This window comes from Plenodomus lingam, assembly GCF_022343315.1.
Source record: "Plenodomus lingam strain CAN1 chromosome Unknown contig_9, whole genome shotgun sequence".
NCBI classification, from domain to species: domain Eukaryota; kingdom Fungi; phylum Ascomycota; class Dothideomycetes; order Pleosporales; family Leptosphaeriaceae; genus Plenodomus; species Plenodomus lingam.
The window spans coordinates 894,553-909,781 of NW_027093973.1; the positions used below are offsets into that span (position 1 = coordinate 894,553).

At 41.9% G+C, this 15,229-nt stretch overlaps 3 protein-coding genes across 3 annotated transcripts; all 3 read right to left on the reverse strand.

The window, feature by feature from the left end:
* Positions 1–107: 107 nt before the first annotated feature.
* IAQ61_010834 (uncharacterized protein) lies at positions 108–3,190 on the reverse strand. The gene is made up of 2 exons (XM_003834805.2): positions 2,906–3,190; positions 108–2,861 (listed from the first exon to the last, which is right to left on the reverse strand). The coding sequence occupies exons 1-2, from the start codon at positions 3,045–3,047 to the stop codon at positions 625–627; spliced, it is 2,379 nt and encodes a 792-aa protein (XP_003834853.2). The 5' UTR covers positions 3,048–3,190; the 3' UTR covers positions 108–624.
* Positions 3,191–3,952: 762 nt separating this feature from the next.
* On the reverse strand, positions 3,953–5,065 carry IAQ61_010835 (uncharacterized protein; the record flags this gene model as incomplete). The annotated part of the gene is made up of 3 exons (XM_066098952.1): positions 3,953–4,591; positions 4,641–4,774; positions 4,834–5,065. Coding segments are annotated over 3 exons (1,005 nt in total), but the record flags the coding sequence as incomplete, so codon positions are not given.
* A 457-nt stretch (positions 5,066–5,522) lies between these two features.
* On the reverse strand, positions 5,523–7,659 carry IAQ61_010836 (uncharacterized protein; the record flags this gene model as incomplete). The annotated part of the gene is made up of 3 exons (XM_066098953.1): positions 6,938–7,659; positions 6,736–6,883; positions 5,523–6,682 (listed from the first exon to the last, which is right to left on the reverse strand). Exons 1-3 carry the CDS (start codon positions 7,040–7,042, stop codon positions 5,523–5,525), a joined length of 1,413 nt encoding a protein of 470 aa, XP_065951111.1. The 5' UTR covers positions 7,043–7,659.
* Positions 7,660–15,229: the final 7,570 nt, after the last annotated feature.

Genomic DNA, 15,229 nt, shown 5'->3' on the forward strand with positions numbered 1-15,229 from the left:
GAATCAATCGGAGGATGGGCGCATTAGCCGAGCGCTATCGTTGTAGAACTTTTCAATCCAGTCGTTTGAAATTCAACCAAACGCTTCCAATTCCAATTGAAGGTTCCATAAAATGTCTTCTCCAACATGACAACGTATAAGATGCCATGCCGTGTGCAGACCTGGCGTACGCATGCATGCATCCACCCTGCTTTGGCCACATTGAGGGCCTGGATCGATGGCCAGCCACGGCTTTGTGGTGCTCTGCTGGACTAACCACGACAATGTGGTGCACTGCCAGACTAACCACAGCGTACAAGAAGGATGGGAAGATGCTGACAACCTCTCGCCCAATGAAAGTCCATCCCAGCGGGTGTCAGATTATACTCGAAATTCAAGTTTCAAACTGTCGGTGAGGTAAATACCAGCCATGGAGTTATTACTAGTATGTTACGGAAAGCAGATGAAAGCCAGAGCCCTTGCTGTAATTATCCTACCCCACCTCGTTAGGCGAGCCAGAGCTTCGACGTATGTTAAGGCTGTATAAGACTATATCAGGGTTCTAATATCTAATCACGCTACACGTACAAGTTCGATTACTGTGCATGAAATTTTTACATAGTGAACACATAAGTGACTATGTGACTATCCTTTCAGCTCGTTTTGCGCGGCGTGGAGTATCTCCTTCATCTCGATGTACAGCCTCTGGTTTGGATCTCTCCATCTCCCTCCATTAGGGAATACCTTCCTTCGTAATCTATTGGCGCAAGGAACTAGTGATTTGTAGTGGGATGTGAACTTAGTCTCTATAGTCTGTAAAAAATCCTTCTCGTCGGATATTAGGCCTTTTTTAAGCTCCGCTAACTTTCTATTGCCCTCGTAGTTCCAGCACTCGAACTCAGTGGGGCCAATGTCTTTGCCTGGCCCATCATAATGAATGCATATCCAGAAGAGCACCCAGAAAAACGATTCGAGGTCGTGCATAAACGAGTGGTTTTCGTCATCTAGTAGTACGCCAATTGCCATGAACGCTCGTGTGCCGGTCTTACTACGCGCTCCAGAAGCCTTCTCGCGCTGTTCCTTGATCGCGAGATCAAGATCAATTATAAATGCAGGCCACGAAGGGTTCCTCTCGTCTTCGTTGATCCTAAGGTTGTTCGGTGAGATGTCGCCTTGCAACCTGCCGTCTCTTGTGTGCAATGACTCATATCCCTCAATGCAGGCTTCCAGCGCGGCGAGCAGCTTTGATGGCGAGCTCGCCGAATAGATAGGCAGCCCGTAATCAGAAACGATGGTGCGACGACGCACTCGATTTGCTGTTCCCCTTCCACCTTTGACTGGAGAGCTCGAACAAGTTCGCTTGCTGGGTGGTAACAGTGCGTCTGTGCAGCTTGAGGACCGCTTCCTCCCAGCGCTGCTGCTTCGCCCTGTTCGTGGAATGCGACGTCCAGCCATGCTTGGAGGCGGCATCGAGCTTTCTGGCCTGTAGTTCTTCGCTTTCGTTATATCCAGACCTCGTCGCACGTTCATGAGGATGTCGTCGTTCTGACCACCCACACAGACCGTCTCATGATGATAGTATCTCGCGACATTAATCACACCTTTCTCAGCTGCATTGCGCAGCAGCTCTCCCTCCTCCTCACGTTCTGGATACTGCCACGAGTCTTTGATGACTAGAGGTGTTCGCGAATTGTCTCCTTCGCGATAAGCTTTCCAGCAGGTTGTCGCCCGACCGGCGATACAAGGTGACCGATTTATTACCTTATCGATAACGAGACGTTCAATGCAGCCTTTCCGTTCAATCTCGATGTATCGCTTGCCCTCTTTAGTAATAATAGTAGGATCGAATCCAAGCTGCTCTTCGTTTAGCCACAGAAACCCAAGCACAACTGATACAAACTGCAGCCCATTGTCGTTGACATCAAATGGTTCGGATGCAATGGCCCCCAGACGATCAAATAGCCACAGCCGCATGCGCGATCCACACAATGTAAAGCCGAGGACGAAGCGGCGGTCATCTTGAGCAGCAAATACCTCCCTTGCATATTGTCCTAAGTCGAGCCATGCTTTAGAGGCTATGTCGGCTGATGGGTTGCTCTTGAGCTCTCCTGGTATAAGGATCTGTTTCCAGTGACATTTCGAGTCCACGCCAGCGTTCAAGTCATCTACAAAGCCAATATCTAGCTTACGGTCGGCTGTAGAGCCTTGTAAGGGCTGATGCGGCTGTGCCAGCGGTCGTCGTTGAGGCCTGGGGGCCGGCCTGTGTTCTTCCGCAAAGCCCAAAAACTGGTCCGTAAGCTCCGCGAACCAGCGCAGAACATCTCTTTCCTTTGCGCTTTCAGGCCAACCTTGCCACCCGCTCCCCTCCAGATAGAGCGGATTATCCCCGGCTTTGCATCTTTCGAGTACAGCCTGTGCTGCCAGTTCAAGGCTTGCGATTTCGCCAAAAAAGGCCTCAAACAAACCAGGAACCCCAGCATACATAGTGCCCAACTCCTCCTTCAGCACGTCGTCTACGTATTTGCGGTGTTCCGTCGAGTTTGCGAAGCTGCTCGTATTGCGCAACCATGGCGTCTGCGGGAAGGAGGCGGCGAGGGACGGGGCGGACAGCGGAGGAGTCGTGGGTATGGCGACTGTGAAAGCTGTGGACGCGGCGACGGCGGCGTAGACATTGTCCCATATGGCTTCATCGGGCTCGTTGTTGAGGACTGCTCTGAGGAGCGGTAGGATATGCTTAATGTCGAAGTTGCCAGCGTTGACTGCCGTGTTCAGCTCCAACAGATCACCGAATAGGTTTACGTTATTGCCCTTTGCAGGCAGCAGACGAGATGCAGGGCAAACCAGCAAAGCCGATATAAGGTCAAGGAGGGAATTTTTTTGTCCTGTTGATGTTAGGAAATCTCGCGAGTTTGATGCTGAACCATACCTTCGCCACTAAGATGATGCAGCGCATCAGCGCCTGTGATAGCTAGGTCTTTGCATTTGTATTCGAAAGAGACGCGAAAGGTATCGAGTCCTTTGCCAATGGGGTTTGCCATGATTACCTCAGATCGCGACCTATCGGCCATGGCGTGAGAGCGCAGCGAACGCTCAAGATAATCAATAGAAATGGCGATGTGAACTGCAGTGAAATGAAGTGTAAGGCATGCCCATGGAGAGGGGATGTTGAGGGCTGGTTGAGAGAAGATACAAATCGGGGGATGGGCGTTTGTGAGAGTGAAGGATGGCTGGAACGTGATGAGCTGACCGCGCGACGCAGGCAATGCCAAGCCGGAAATTCTTCGGAGCCGGAGCCGGAGCCGGAGCCATGGGCAAAAATGATTCATCGACCCGATTGTAGCACCACCCCAAGTTGCTTTTCCACGATAGCCTTGATGACTACTGAACATTCTTGTACAAAGAACTGGTAGCAGAAATGGAGGCCAACAGAATGTTCACAATGGATTATAATAGCTAATTTAGGGTAATATGATCTATAGCTGTACAGCAGTGCTTGTAGCACGGTCAATCAAGCAGATGTCACGTGTACACCGTGTTCCCGATTCGCCATCTTCCGCTTTGGACGTGGAAAAAGCATGCAATTGTCAAAATCCGCGGACGGGGATCCTGTGGCTTCATATTTCGCAACGGCATATCGATCCTTCATGGATGTTATAAGCAGTCACCGGTCTTAAACTTATCAGACGGAAAGGTACCCCGCGTGATGGCGGAGGAGTAAGGTAGTGTCATTAGTGGGCCCCTGATTGTTGCGGTGGAAAAAAGTATGAGGAGTGTGGGGAGAGGGAAGGGTGCTGGGTAGGGTGGTGAGTTTAGGGGGATTATTATCTTGTTCACTGGGTGAGTGTGGTAGTTCTTTGTCTTGGTCACGTGCTTTTACTAGTATTCTTTTGGTAGGATTACGGCTGTAGGGAGCTGAGCGCTTTGCATTCTGCGAATTTTCTATACGAGTGTATTGATGGACCACCTATTATTGTTAGCAGTGGATCGCGAGAACGTTGCTGGAGGCCATACAGAGGACGAATATCTCCCAACTTCGGTCCTTCAGGCCTTTTTCGTACAACTCATCCATACGCTTGATAGGCCCCAGAGCCGCGGTTCGAAGCTTTGATAAATAACTCCCTTTTGCCGTGCACACTTTGCTTTGCTGATGCGTGAGGAATTTCCTCATATGATTTTCCACTTTCTCTGGATCGGTCCCAACCGAGAAGGCGACTATGGAAAGGCCGACGAACAGCAGCGTACTGTAATTCGATACCTGTGTCGCATAGGCCTTCTCTGCTCCTAGTACGCTTGTAAATACCTGGTAGTCACTTAGAATATTGAGAATGCTTGCTTCCGTGCCTGGCGCATCACCAATGTTTAAAGAGGATAGTTGTTGAGAGTGACGAGTAAGAAGGCAGAACGTGTGGATGACGGCTTCTGGTTGGTGCAGACCAACTTGTTTTCTTCTATCCGACCAGTCTTTTTCGTTCTTTGGTACTGCACGTATGAACTCTTTTGTCGCCGCTTTCCATAGTTCGCTCGACGGCTCGGTGGTTTTGGCGGTCTGAGACGGGGTTTCGATTTGAAAAATAAAGCGTCCAGGCGATTGATTTGATGGCTGCGTGGATGGCTGCGTGGATGGTTGCTTCGATGCTATGGAGATTGGCGCGACTACCCACCTTACAACATCCTACGCCCCATGCGTCTTCTCGTGCGCTATTTGCACCGCAACCAGCATGCGCGCAGAGTGTGGGCGCATCATCTCCCTGCAAGTCTGCCTGCGGAACACGGGCAGTTTGTTGCAGAGTCGGTGCTGTCGATTGTAGATGATGTGATTGAAATGCTCTTCTGCATGGCCTTGCTCGGCCTCACTGCCGTCTGGATGACTCTTGTCGCGAACCGGAATCCCTGGGGCCCGGCTGTCATCTTGATGGCGTGTTTTTGTCTCGGCATGGCCATGAGTCGCAGTCCGCCGGGGTCGAGGGAATCGCGGCGACAGAGGGCGGTTGCGATGATGGCGGGTGCTATGGTCGTGACGCGTTTTTATATGCTGGCTGAGTTTTTTGCGAAGAGGGTTGATGGGCTGGAGGAGAGGGTGGCGGGGCTGCAGAAGAGGTTGGAGGCGTTGGAGGGGAATGCTACGGGGGTTGTCAGGGGGTATGAGGACGGGGAATGTGGGTTTAGAGTCTTGCTGCGTGGATGAGAAAAGGGGGTGAGGCGTTCAGCTGCAACTGAAGGTTGTGAAGTTTTCGTGAGCTTTAGGGAGAAGATGGGAAATGGAGTACATGATGGCAAATTTGGTTTGGGCTGGAAAAGTAAGAATATGAATGGGCATGTGCGTGCAGAATGTGGATGGAGGAGGAGCAGAATTGCCGAGTCAACGCTCAAAGGTTCAGACTCTTACGTTGAACAGAGAAATTAGATATTAGTAATACATCTCATAACTATTGCAGAACTTGATATTCAACAGTATTGCTTACTTTGCGGGCCTAAACCCATCTATGCAGGATCCAGGATGACTTCTTCAACCAAGAAACAACCCCATCTTGACAAGCGCAGACTCAGTCTCCGCCATCCCCAGCAGCAGCATTCCCCCCGTGACCCGCCTCGCCCTTCTCCGCATCATCATCTGCAGCTTCCGCCCTCCGATGATGATGCTGATCCGCATGCTGCGCCTTGGGATGCTCATTATGCTCCGACATGGGATAATGCAATCCGGGCTTCGCCGCCAACGCCTCGCGAATCTCATCCACAGACCGCTGGGCCCAGGCCGGGCTGCCGAGATGCGACAGCGGATAAAGCGGCAGATTAGCCTGGTGGGGGACAAAGTCGTCGCTGAGGGGAGGCGCACGCGACATGATGATGTCGAGGTCCTTGCGGATTTGCTCGCAAAAGGCGTCGAGAGGGAGATCGTTGACGTCGTCGCCAAACGGGTTTTCGATTTCGCGGCCGATGAGGGCGATGCCGAGGATGATGTAGGCGGCGAAGATGGAGGCGGGAATGGTGACCCAGCCGAGGCTTTTGAAGAGTTGAAAGGGCAGGAGGAGGATGTAGACCCATGTGATTTGGCTGATGGCGATGGAGTAGGCAATTGGGAGCGGGGTGTTGAGGATTCGGTCTGTGCCGGTGAGGACGTCGTTCATGGTGGTCAGGGCGTTGAGGGATTGCGTCTGGTAGATGCTGACTTTGAAGGTGCCGTTGTCGTAGATGGTCTTCATGTATGCCGACAGATGGGAGAGGATTTCGAGCGGGAGATTGCCAATCGGGACGCGGGCGCGCTTGAGCAGTTTGCGAGGATTGTCCTCGGCCATGGGCACGCCCAGGTAGTTGCCCGTTTTTTTGAACATGTTCTGTCGCTTGCGGACGGGCTGTTCGGCTGCTTTTGCATACGTGTCTAGGTGGCCGACAATGTGTTCGAGGTCTTCGTAGTGCATGCCTGGTTCGAAGCGCAGCTTGTGCTTGAGTGCCACGGCGAAGGCTGCGATTAGATTCAGACAGCTGATTTTGGCAAGCAGATCGTTCTTCCCCGTCGCCACGTCCTTTGCATGCCGTTCATCCGCATGGATCCAGATCAGGCGCGCGAGGTTCTGGGAGATGAATGTGAGCTGGGCCCAGTATTTTCGTCCCTCGTTGTAGCGCTCGTAGGCTGTGGAACTGCGGAAGCTCAGTGCGAGACCGACGACGAAACCAAGGACCGTGAGAAGCAGCTGGTTGATACCCACTGTGGAGAATTTAGTACAATGCCCTCATCAGGAGGTCAACAGTATCGCCTACAGTCATGGACGAATTTCGAAATACAAGTGATTGCTGTTGCCCATCCGCCAACAAAGAGCAAAGGCAATATCATTTCCGGCGTGACGCTGCCATGAAGCCGAACAAACATGGGCCATTTTGAATGATGATCAAGATCACGCGGTCCAATCTAGACATGTTAGCACTGCTTCGACGTCTTCCCGTCAAGAGTAGTGAAACGTACAAAATAATCATCAAGATCCTTATCAGTGGCCTGCTTCTTCAGCGGCGGACTCGCTTTCTTCGTGCCATTCGACACACTCGACGTAGTCGGCATCTTCTCCACCATATCGTAAATCCGCAATTCGAAGCTTGAAAAATTCGCAGCAACGAACTACTCTAGGTAACTCAGATGCCTCCTGTGCCCAACTACCCGGGGCAGACCCCATACTTCAAGAGCCTGCTCGCGTGCTCGCATGCACCCCCTAATCGCCCAACCCCCATTAGCGCCAAACAAATTTCGCTACCGCTCGCGACCCTGCATACAAAAAAACTACGTTTGACAAAATTGACATGCCGTGGTGGCGTTTCTTGTCCCAGCGCCTGGATGTGCGGGCGTTGCTGCATGGAGATAAGTCACGATCGGGCCAGGCCAATCGAGCGGGCGCACCATCCATTGGGCTCGCTCAAAGAGGGGAGGCCGCCTTGGCAAACTGGAATCTTCGGGCCTATGGTTACAGCTGATACATGGTGCAGCGGTGATGAGAACGATGTGTTGGCAGATTGGATGGGTTGGCGATCACCTCATGGCGTGGCGGGGTGGGGGAGATTGGTTGCGGCGGATGATATGTACCTAGTCTCGGGGACCTGGATTCCTAAAGTTGGTTTGAGACATGGATATATATCGTAGTCATTGATACAATAAAGATGAGGTTTCGTCCAAAAGAACAGATGTACAACCAGCCAGGAGCGCAGATAGTTCAAGCTTCAGCTGTGGAACTCAACCAATATCTTGTTTGTGAGCTTGGCAATCTTGGCTGTACCCTATACCTGCACACCACCAGCTCAGCTGCCACATACCCTCTTTGCGGGTCATCTTTTGGCGTGAAAGAACTCGGCGTGATGGCTATTGTTGATTGATAAATACTCAAAGTTCAGAGACGTGGATCGGAGCAAATGGACGTTGCTGTTTGATCACGTGTGTTGTTAGGCTTCGAGACCTTGTTGGCGCTGGGAGTGCCGAGGTCGTTCCCGCATCAGGGGCCGGGCCTTCGCTGCCTACTCTGGTGCTAGCGAATCTTAGTCCTGCAGCCGGACAACAGCCAGACAACAGCCTGATCAAAGAAACCATGATTGATCAATCAGTACGAAAGCCAAGACAACACATGCCCAGTTGATCGAGATAACATCAGCAGTGCTACCCTGCAGAGTAGTTGAAGGACCAAAGATCGAAACAGAAAGCAAATGGTATTATCTACGTTTGTAACTATTTCTGTTGCTTTCACAATGAGCCTTTCCTATCATATGAAAGACAGAAACGTCTCTACTACCTTTCATTGTTAATGCTAAACCACTATCGAATGGTTCAAAAATGCCATGATCGCGTGCAAGTGATTCAAATCTATATCTACTCCAAGGACCAATAGATCATGCACTACGGTAAAAAATTGTTTACTGTAGAATGGTACGCTAGGGGTTTACTATATAGGTGTAAACTGACCTCGTGTATACCCGTAAATAGGTTTAAAGTGGTGGTTTACTTTTTTATAGTATAAATATAGTATAGTTTACTATAGACCTATTAGTAGAGTAAATAAGGTAGTTTATAATAGACCTATTAGTAGAGTATATAAAGTAGTTTATAAAAGATAAAATATAAGTATTAGGTATAGTAATAATAGTATTAGATTTTTTTTAGTATCCTTATATAAACTACTAGTACGTTATTACCTGTCCTGTCCCTAGGCCTAACCCGCCTAATTAATAGCCTATACCTGCCTAATTAACAGGCCTAAAACTACCTAATTATTAGCCTATACCTGCGTAATAATTAGCCTATACCTACGTAATTATAAGGCTATCTACTGCATACCTTACTTATTTTTAGAAAACTATAGTATAATATAAATTAAATAGGTATATAAGTAGTATAACTGCGTGGTAATTAGTGTAAGTTAGTATATCTAATAATAGTCTAGCGTAATATATAGATAATATACTTACCTAATAAATACTAGTATATTATATAGTAATAGTGTTAGTATAAAGAGCCTAGTACTATAAAGCTAGATATAGACCTATTATCTTACTTAACTATAGGTAGTTAGTCTTAGACTATCTACGTTTATTAATAATATATAGCTTATTACTAGGTTAAAGTTAAGTGCTGCGTCTATAGTAAACTATAGCTACTCCTATAAGGTTAATAATTGTTGTTATTTAAATCTATTTAATGCTATTATTATCTTCTATTATCCTCTAAGGTTAGGCTAGTTAGCCTATAGTAGTAGTAGGTTATATCTATTACTATTAAAGTACTCCTGCCTATTTAGAGTTATTAGCTAGATCTTAAAATAGGTATATTACTATCCTAAAGGAGAGCTAAACATAGTTATTATAATTATTTCTAGCAGCGTAATATATAATAAACGTGGTGCTCTAGGGGTAGTTACTATCTTTATAATTCCCTAAAACCCTAATAGTACACCTATTTAGAAGTATATAATAGTTATATATAACTATATCCTAGGCGCGTGTCTATATAGCATGCACTATAGTTACAATTATAGTATAAGTATTATCTAGGATATGTCCCTAGTACGTATCTATACTACTATAAGACTTAGATTTTAGATAGTACTCTTATAGCTAAGTTATAATTAAATTTTTATTAATATTATACTTTATACTAAGCCTAAGCTATTATACGTGGATAATACGCTTATATACTAGTATATTCTACTCTAAACTAATATACTTCTAGGAAAGAGAAGTTACTATCTTCTTAATATAACTAATAAGTCTCTCTAAAGACTATTAAGTATAGTATATAGGTAGTCTAAAATCCCTAGTATTAGATATAAGGTAGAGTAGGTAATAGATCTAAATAGAGCAAGATAGTAACTAGTCTACTTTACTATAGTAGTAGAGTAACTTGTACTAGCGAATAAAATTCTTTACTAATAGTTCTAACTTGTTAATCTAGTTAATAGTAAACTCCCTCTAGCTTATATAGAAGAGTAGTTTATAGTAGCGTAGGAAGTTATTAGCATATTCCTTCTAAAGATAGACCTATATAGCTAGCGCTCTATAAGTAAGTATAAAAGTCTACTATTTAAATAAAGTCTATATCTTATATATTATAGTGCTTTATAGGGTAGTGCTAACTTAGGTTAGTACTAAGGAATAGGACTTATAAAGACCTTTATTAATTAAAGCCTAATTAGCGTTAGTAATAAGCTATAGTATAGTCTTATTATTAAATTTGTCCCCTTTCTAGAGTTAGAATAAGGCTTTAGGTATATTATAGGATATTGCGTGTATAATATTAATAGGAAAGCTATAAGGAAAGTGTATAGTAGGGAGGTTTAATAGGATAGAGTAGTAGTTAATACTAGTATCTTAGCGTAAGGTAGTGTATCTAGAGGCTAGCATATTAGTCTATTATTTATATATATCTTTAATAGTAGTAGCTAAATTATTATATATAACTAGGTAAAGGGTATCTCTATTTAGGAAAGAGTATTTACTAGTTCTCCCCTTAGTTCCTTTATACAGGCACAGGTAGTAACTCCTTTTTAATATACTAGGCTATTTTGTTCCTATAATCTCTACTATAGCTAGCCTATCTCTAGTTATTAGTATAAGGTAGGCGTGAAGGATAAATTCTTCCTAAGCGTCTGCGTTGTATATATAAACTCTAACTGCAAGTTAGCGTAATTCCTCTACTATTAGGTGTAGCTAAGTATCTATAAATTTTTTGTTAAAAGTACTAGGTATAATAGTAGTAACAAGTATATTATAGTCTTAATCCTAAATAGATAGGTAAAGGTTTAAGATATATAGCACTACTAGTGTAATACTTTATTATTTCTTAAGGTTCTTTACTATACCTACCACGTCTAATATAAGTTATAAAGCTAGATCCCTAGGGTCTTAGAAGTATCCTTTCCTACTATATTCTTAAAACTAGTCCCTATTATATACGTCTTAGTGCGAAGTATGTTTGCTAGTAGGGTTAAAAGTTACCTAATATACTTTTAATTATTATAACTAATAACTATTATTATACTAGATACGCAGTTATAGAAGTATAGGGATATATTACTATTAATATTTTAATTTGCCTTTCTTATTATACTAAGCTCTGCCACAGGATAGGCACGTATAAGCAGTGTTAAGGTTACTAGTAAAGGCTACGCACCTATTAGCACAACAATTAATAGATAGAGGAGTTATAGTATCCTAGAATAAGGTATATAGTATATGCTGCCCCTAGTAGATAGTATTACTAATATTAATATTATAGCATTTCTTTAAAGTTTGTTACATCTTTTAGAACTTCTTACATATTATAGACTAGCCTTAAGGGAGAATGCAATAAGCGTTAATAATAGTATTTAGTATCTTAAAGGAGAGGTAAGCCCTTAGCGCCTTTTTATGGGTGTGCAATGTGTTTGCTTAGTAGTAGTGTTAGACTTAGTCTATCTTGTGTTAGACCTAGGCTTAGGCATAAGCCTAAGCCCTTTATATACCCCTAACCTTCCCTATAAACTATTATAAAATTATCTTTCTAGGGGTTTAAGGTTATATCTTTGTACCCTATAATCTATTTTAGGCTTTATTTCTATATATTCTTAGGTTTTATTATTATATCTTTGTATTCCTTTCTAATTTATAATAGGCCTGTATATTAAGTAGTACGCGCGTGTAGCGTCTATATACTTATTTTAGCACCCTACTATAAAAGTTCTAATATAGCTATCCTACCCTACTATAAATTTCCTAAACTTACTTTATTATACAATAGATTTTCCCTACTAATTAGCTCTTTCTCTAATCTTTTTCTATTAATCCTGCCTATCTAGTTCCTATTATATCTTTGTCTATAGCTACTAGTGCTAGTAGTAGGGATCTACTATAAGGTAGTTAGACCCCACGCTAGGCCTACTAAGATAAGGTGCGTACTTCTAGTATTCTCCCTATATTTCCTGCACTAACTTTTGCTTAGCACACGCCTCCCTAAACACAGCTGCTTAGCAGCTTTATTATTTCTAGTAACTTAGATAATAAGGAGTATAATAGTAGCTTTATAAAGCTGCTTCCCTATAATTAGTATATTAACTAGCTTTATCTCTTTAGCAAGTATAACTATTAGGAAGGTAGTAGTAAGTTCCCCTTAATTTTTATTTTCTCTATAGCAAGTTCTAACTATATCTAGGGCGCTTATACAAGTCTTACTATTATAGCTACAAGACCTATACTTAATTAGAAGCTATCCTTACTAATAATCCTAATATTTACTAAGCCCTTTATAACTAGCTTTAGTTTTATTATAGTTACTAGGAGGATCGCCTCTATATTATAAAGAAGGGGACCCTTAGCACCTTTATAAGGAAACCTACTAAAGGCACCTATTACTAGTTTATACTATAGTTCTACTAGCTCTACTATTATTTTAAGGATCTTATATTAAGGGCTTAAACTAATAACGCTATTACTCTACTTACCCCTACTACCTACTTGCGCGCCTATAATTAGTATTAGCTTAGTGCTATTATTCTATCTACTACTAGTACTCTAGTATTTCTACTTTAGTCTACTATTACGCCTTTATATAGTAGTTATAGGAATAATAATATTATATAGCTTGCTACTACTACTAGTATTACCTTCTAGCGTATTAACTAGCGTATAAACAAGACCTAGGCCTAAACTAACCTTTATATTAATAAGCTTAAGAGCGCTACTAAGCGCACTACCTATAGTATTAAGACCCTTATTATTAGTATTAATTTTCCCTTATTCCCTTTATATCTATTCTAATATTTACTTCCTTTAGGCCTAGAGTGCTACGCGTTAGCAAGCTATTAAAGCACTACCCTCCTCCTACTACTACTACTACTACTACTACTTATACTTATTAACTAAGTCTTCTCCTACCTATAACACGCGTAAGCATTACTACTATTACTAAGAGACGTAGAGGCGTTAGAATAACATAAACAATAGTTTAGGGGGGGCTAGGAGGGGGTTAGTTATAGATAGTAATAGTATAGACACTACTACCTAATTATTAGCTATATTATAAAACTTTAGTAGTAGGGCACTTACTTAGAGTATTATTAGGATAAATAAAAAGATATCTCTAATACCTTTCTACTTCTTAATTGTAATAAAGGTCTAAGTTATTATTCTAGTTTCCTTTTACCCTTACCTTCTAGCTTTTATACGTATTAGGCTATTATTATACGTGGCATCCCTATACTATTCCTTAAACCTATCTAGAGCCTTAGTATCCTGCACTACCTCTAGTAGGTGCTATATTAGATTAATATACCCCTTCTATTTTACTAGGACTTAATACTTTCCTTTTCCTCTTATATTCTTTATATAAAGGATCTCTTCTACTTCCTATTTATCTAGCGTTATATCTTTATTTTCTAGAGTAACTATTAGACCTAGTTATAAGTCCTAAAGCCTCTAGCTTAGTAGCAGGTTATTAGCAGCTCTCTCTAGCAGATCTATATGCACAGTCTTATACAAGTTCCCTAGTAAATCTAATACTACTATAAGTAGAGTAGGGACTTCTATTACTCTATACTTTACCTATAACTAGTTAAACTTTTTACTTAGTTAGTTTATCTTTATATTGCGTATTATAAACTAAACTATATTACCTTTTAGGAACTTTTTAGCTAGGCGTTAGGACTAGTTTATTACTTCCTATTATTATTACTATTAGAATATAATAGCAGCTTACGCTAGCTCTACACCCCTCTATAGGTGCAACAAGAACGCTACAGCCTCTCTATAAGGATTTATAGGCTTTACTAGTAGTAATATTATCTTTTATAGCGTGTCTATAGTATACCTATTTAAAAGTAGATTTAGGCTAATACTAGTTATACTAAAGTCCCTATTATTAAGTATAAGCTAGTAGGCTAGTAGGTAGTTAGGCTAGTTAGTCTGCTTAAAGTATACTATTATACGCAGCACTACCTACACCTCTTAGTTTACCTACTCTATCCTGCTATCTATCTAGGGGTAATATATAGTAGACAGTAACTAGTTTATCTTTATTATCTAGTATAATATTATCTAGAAGGATCCTAACTAGTTAGAGCCTTAGTTAGTAATAATAGAGGATAGGAAGCCCTAGAACTACTACTAGTTGTCCTAGAAGATCCTCGCATAATAATTAGCTACTATAGAGACTATTACTTTAAGCTAAATATATTTAGATAATCTATTAGTAATAACTAATAGGAACTAAGGTTTGCTATTATCTTTTATAGGTAGGTTAACTATAAAATCTATAAATATTTAGGACTAGTATTGTAACGCGACTAGTATAGGTTACAACAGACCCTATTAGCGCTTCTAGGAGATATAAGCACTATAATAATAGTAGTTTTAAATATACTATATAATATCTTCTAATATTCTATCCTAATAATAGTTGCAGCGTAGTATTTAAAATATTGTATTCTTTCCTAGATATCCTACTAAACCTAATTTATATACTTGCTATATAATAGTAGTTATAAGGGGTTCCTATATTAGTAACTAAATAACACCCCTCTAGAGTAAAGTGCTGTGTGCGCTAATTATATAGTCCCTAATCTATTACTTTATATTAGCTAAAACTAGGAAAGACCTAGCGCCTTTCTAAACTGTATTAAGATATACTTAGTATATCTTATCTTCTAGTACTACTTTATCCTATAGTATCTGCATGTGCAGGTTAGTAAAGAGGCTAGCGCCCTTTAGTAACTTGGACGCCTCCTCTGCTTCTAACACTACAACCTAAATTAATTTAGGGCGCATTACTAACTATAGTGTTGCTTTAGAGGAGTTTAAATCTTGTGGTTATCTACTTAAGGTATTAGGTTGTCCTGTAAGATAGCTAGGCCTATACTATAGGATGTACTAATATTTTAAAAGTTCCTCTACCTAGCAGCACTATTACTTGCTTAAGCTTTAAAGGCTAGTAAAGTACTCTAAGTTTTTATAGTCTATAAATATTATAAATAGCTTATAAACACTCTATAACTCTACTAACTAACTTTTAAGACACTCTATAATAGCAAGCAATTCCTTGTTATATATAGTATAGTTTTGTCTCTCTAGCGTTAGTACTATAGAGTAGTAAGTAACTAGGCGCTAGACGCCCCTAACTTTTTATAATAAGCAACCCCTAAGAGCATATCCTAAATAGTCCGCTTCTAATAACGTTTCTCTAGCTAGGTCCTATTATATTAATACTAGTCCTAATATAAACGCCTTTTTTAGCGCATTAAATATACTTTGTTCC

Excerpts from the sequence above, each read along its gene's own strand:
- IAQ61_010834 (XM_003834805.2), bottom strand. The coding sequence starts at position 3,047 with ATGGCCGATAGGTCGCGATCTGAGGTAATCATGGCAAACCCCATTGGC. Across the intron at positions 2,862-2,905 it reads GCATCATCTTAGTGGCGAAG|GACAAAAAAATTCCCTCCTT; the intron begins GTATGGTTCAGC and ends TAACATCAACAG.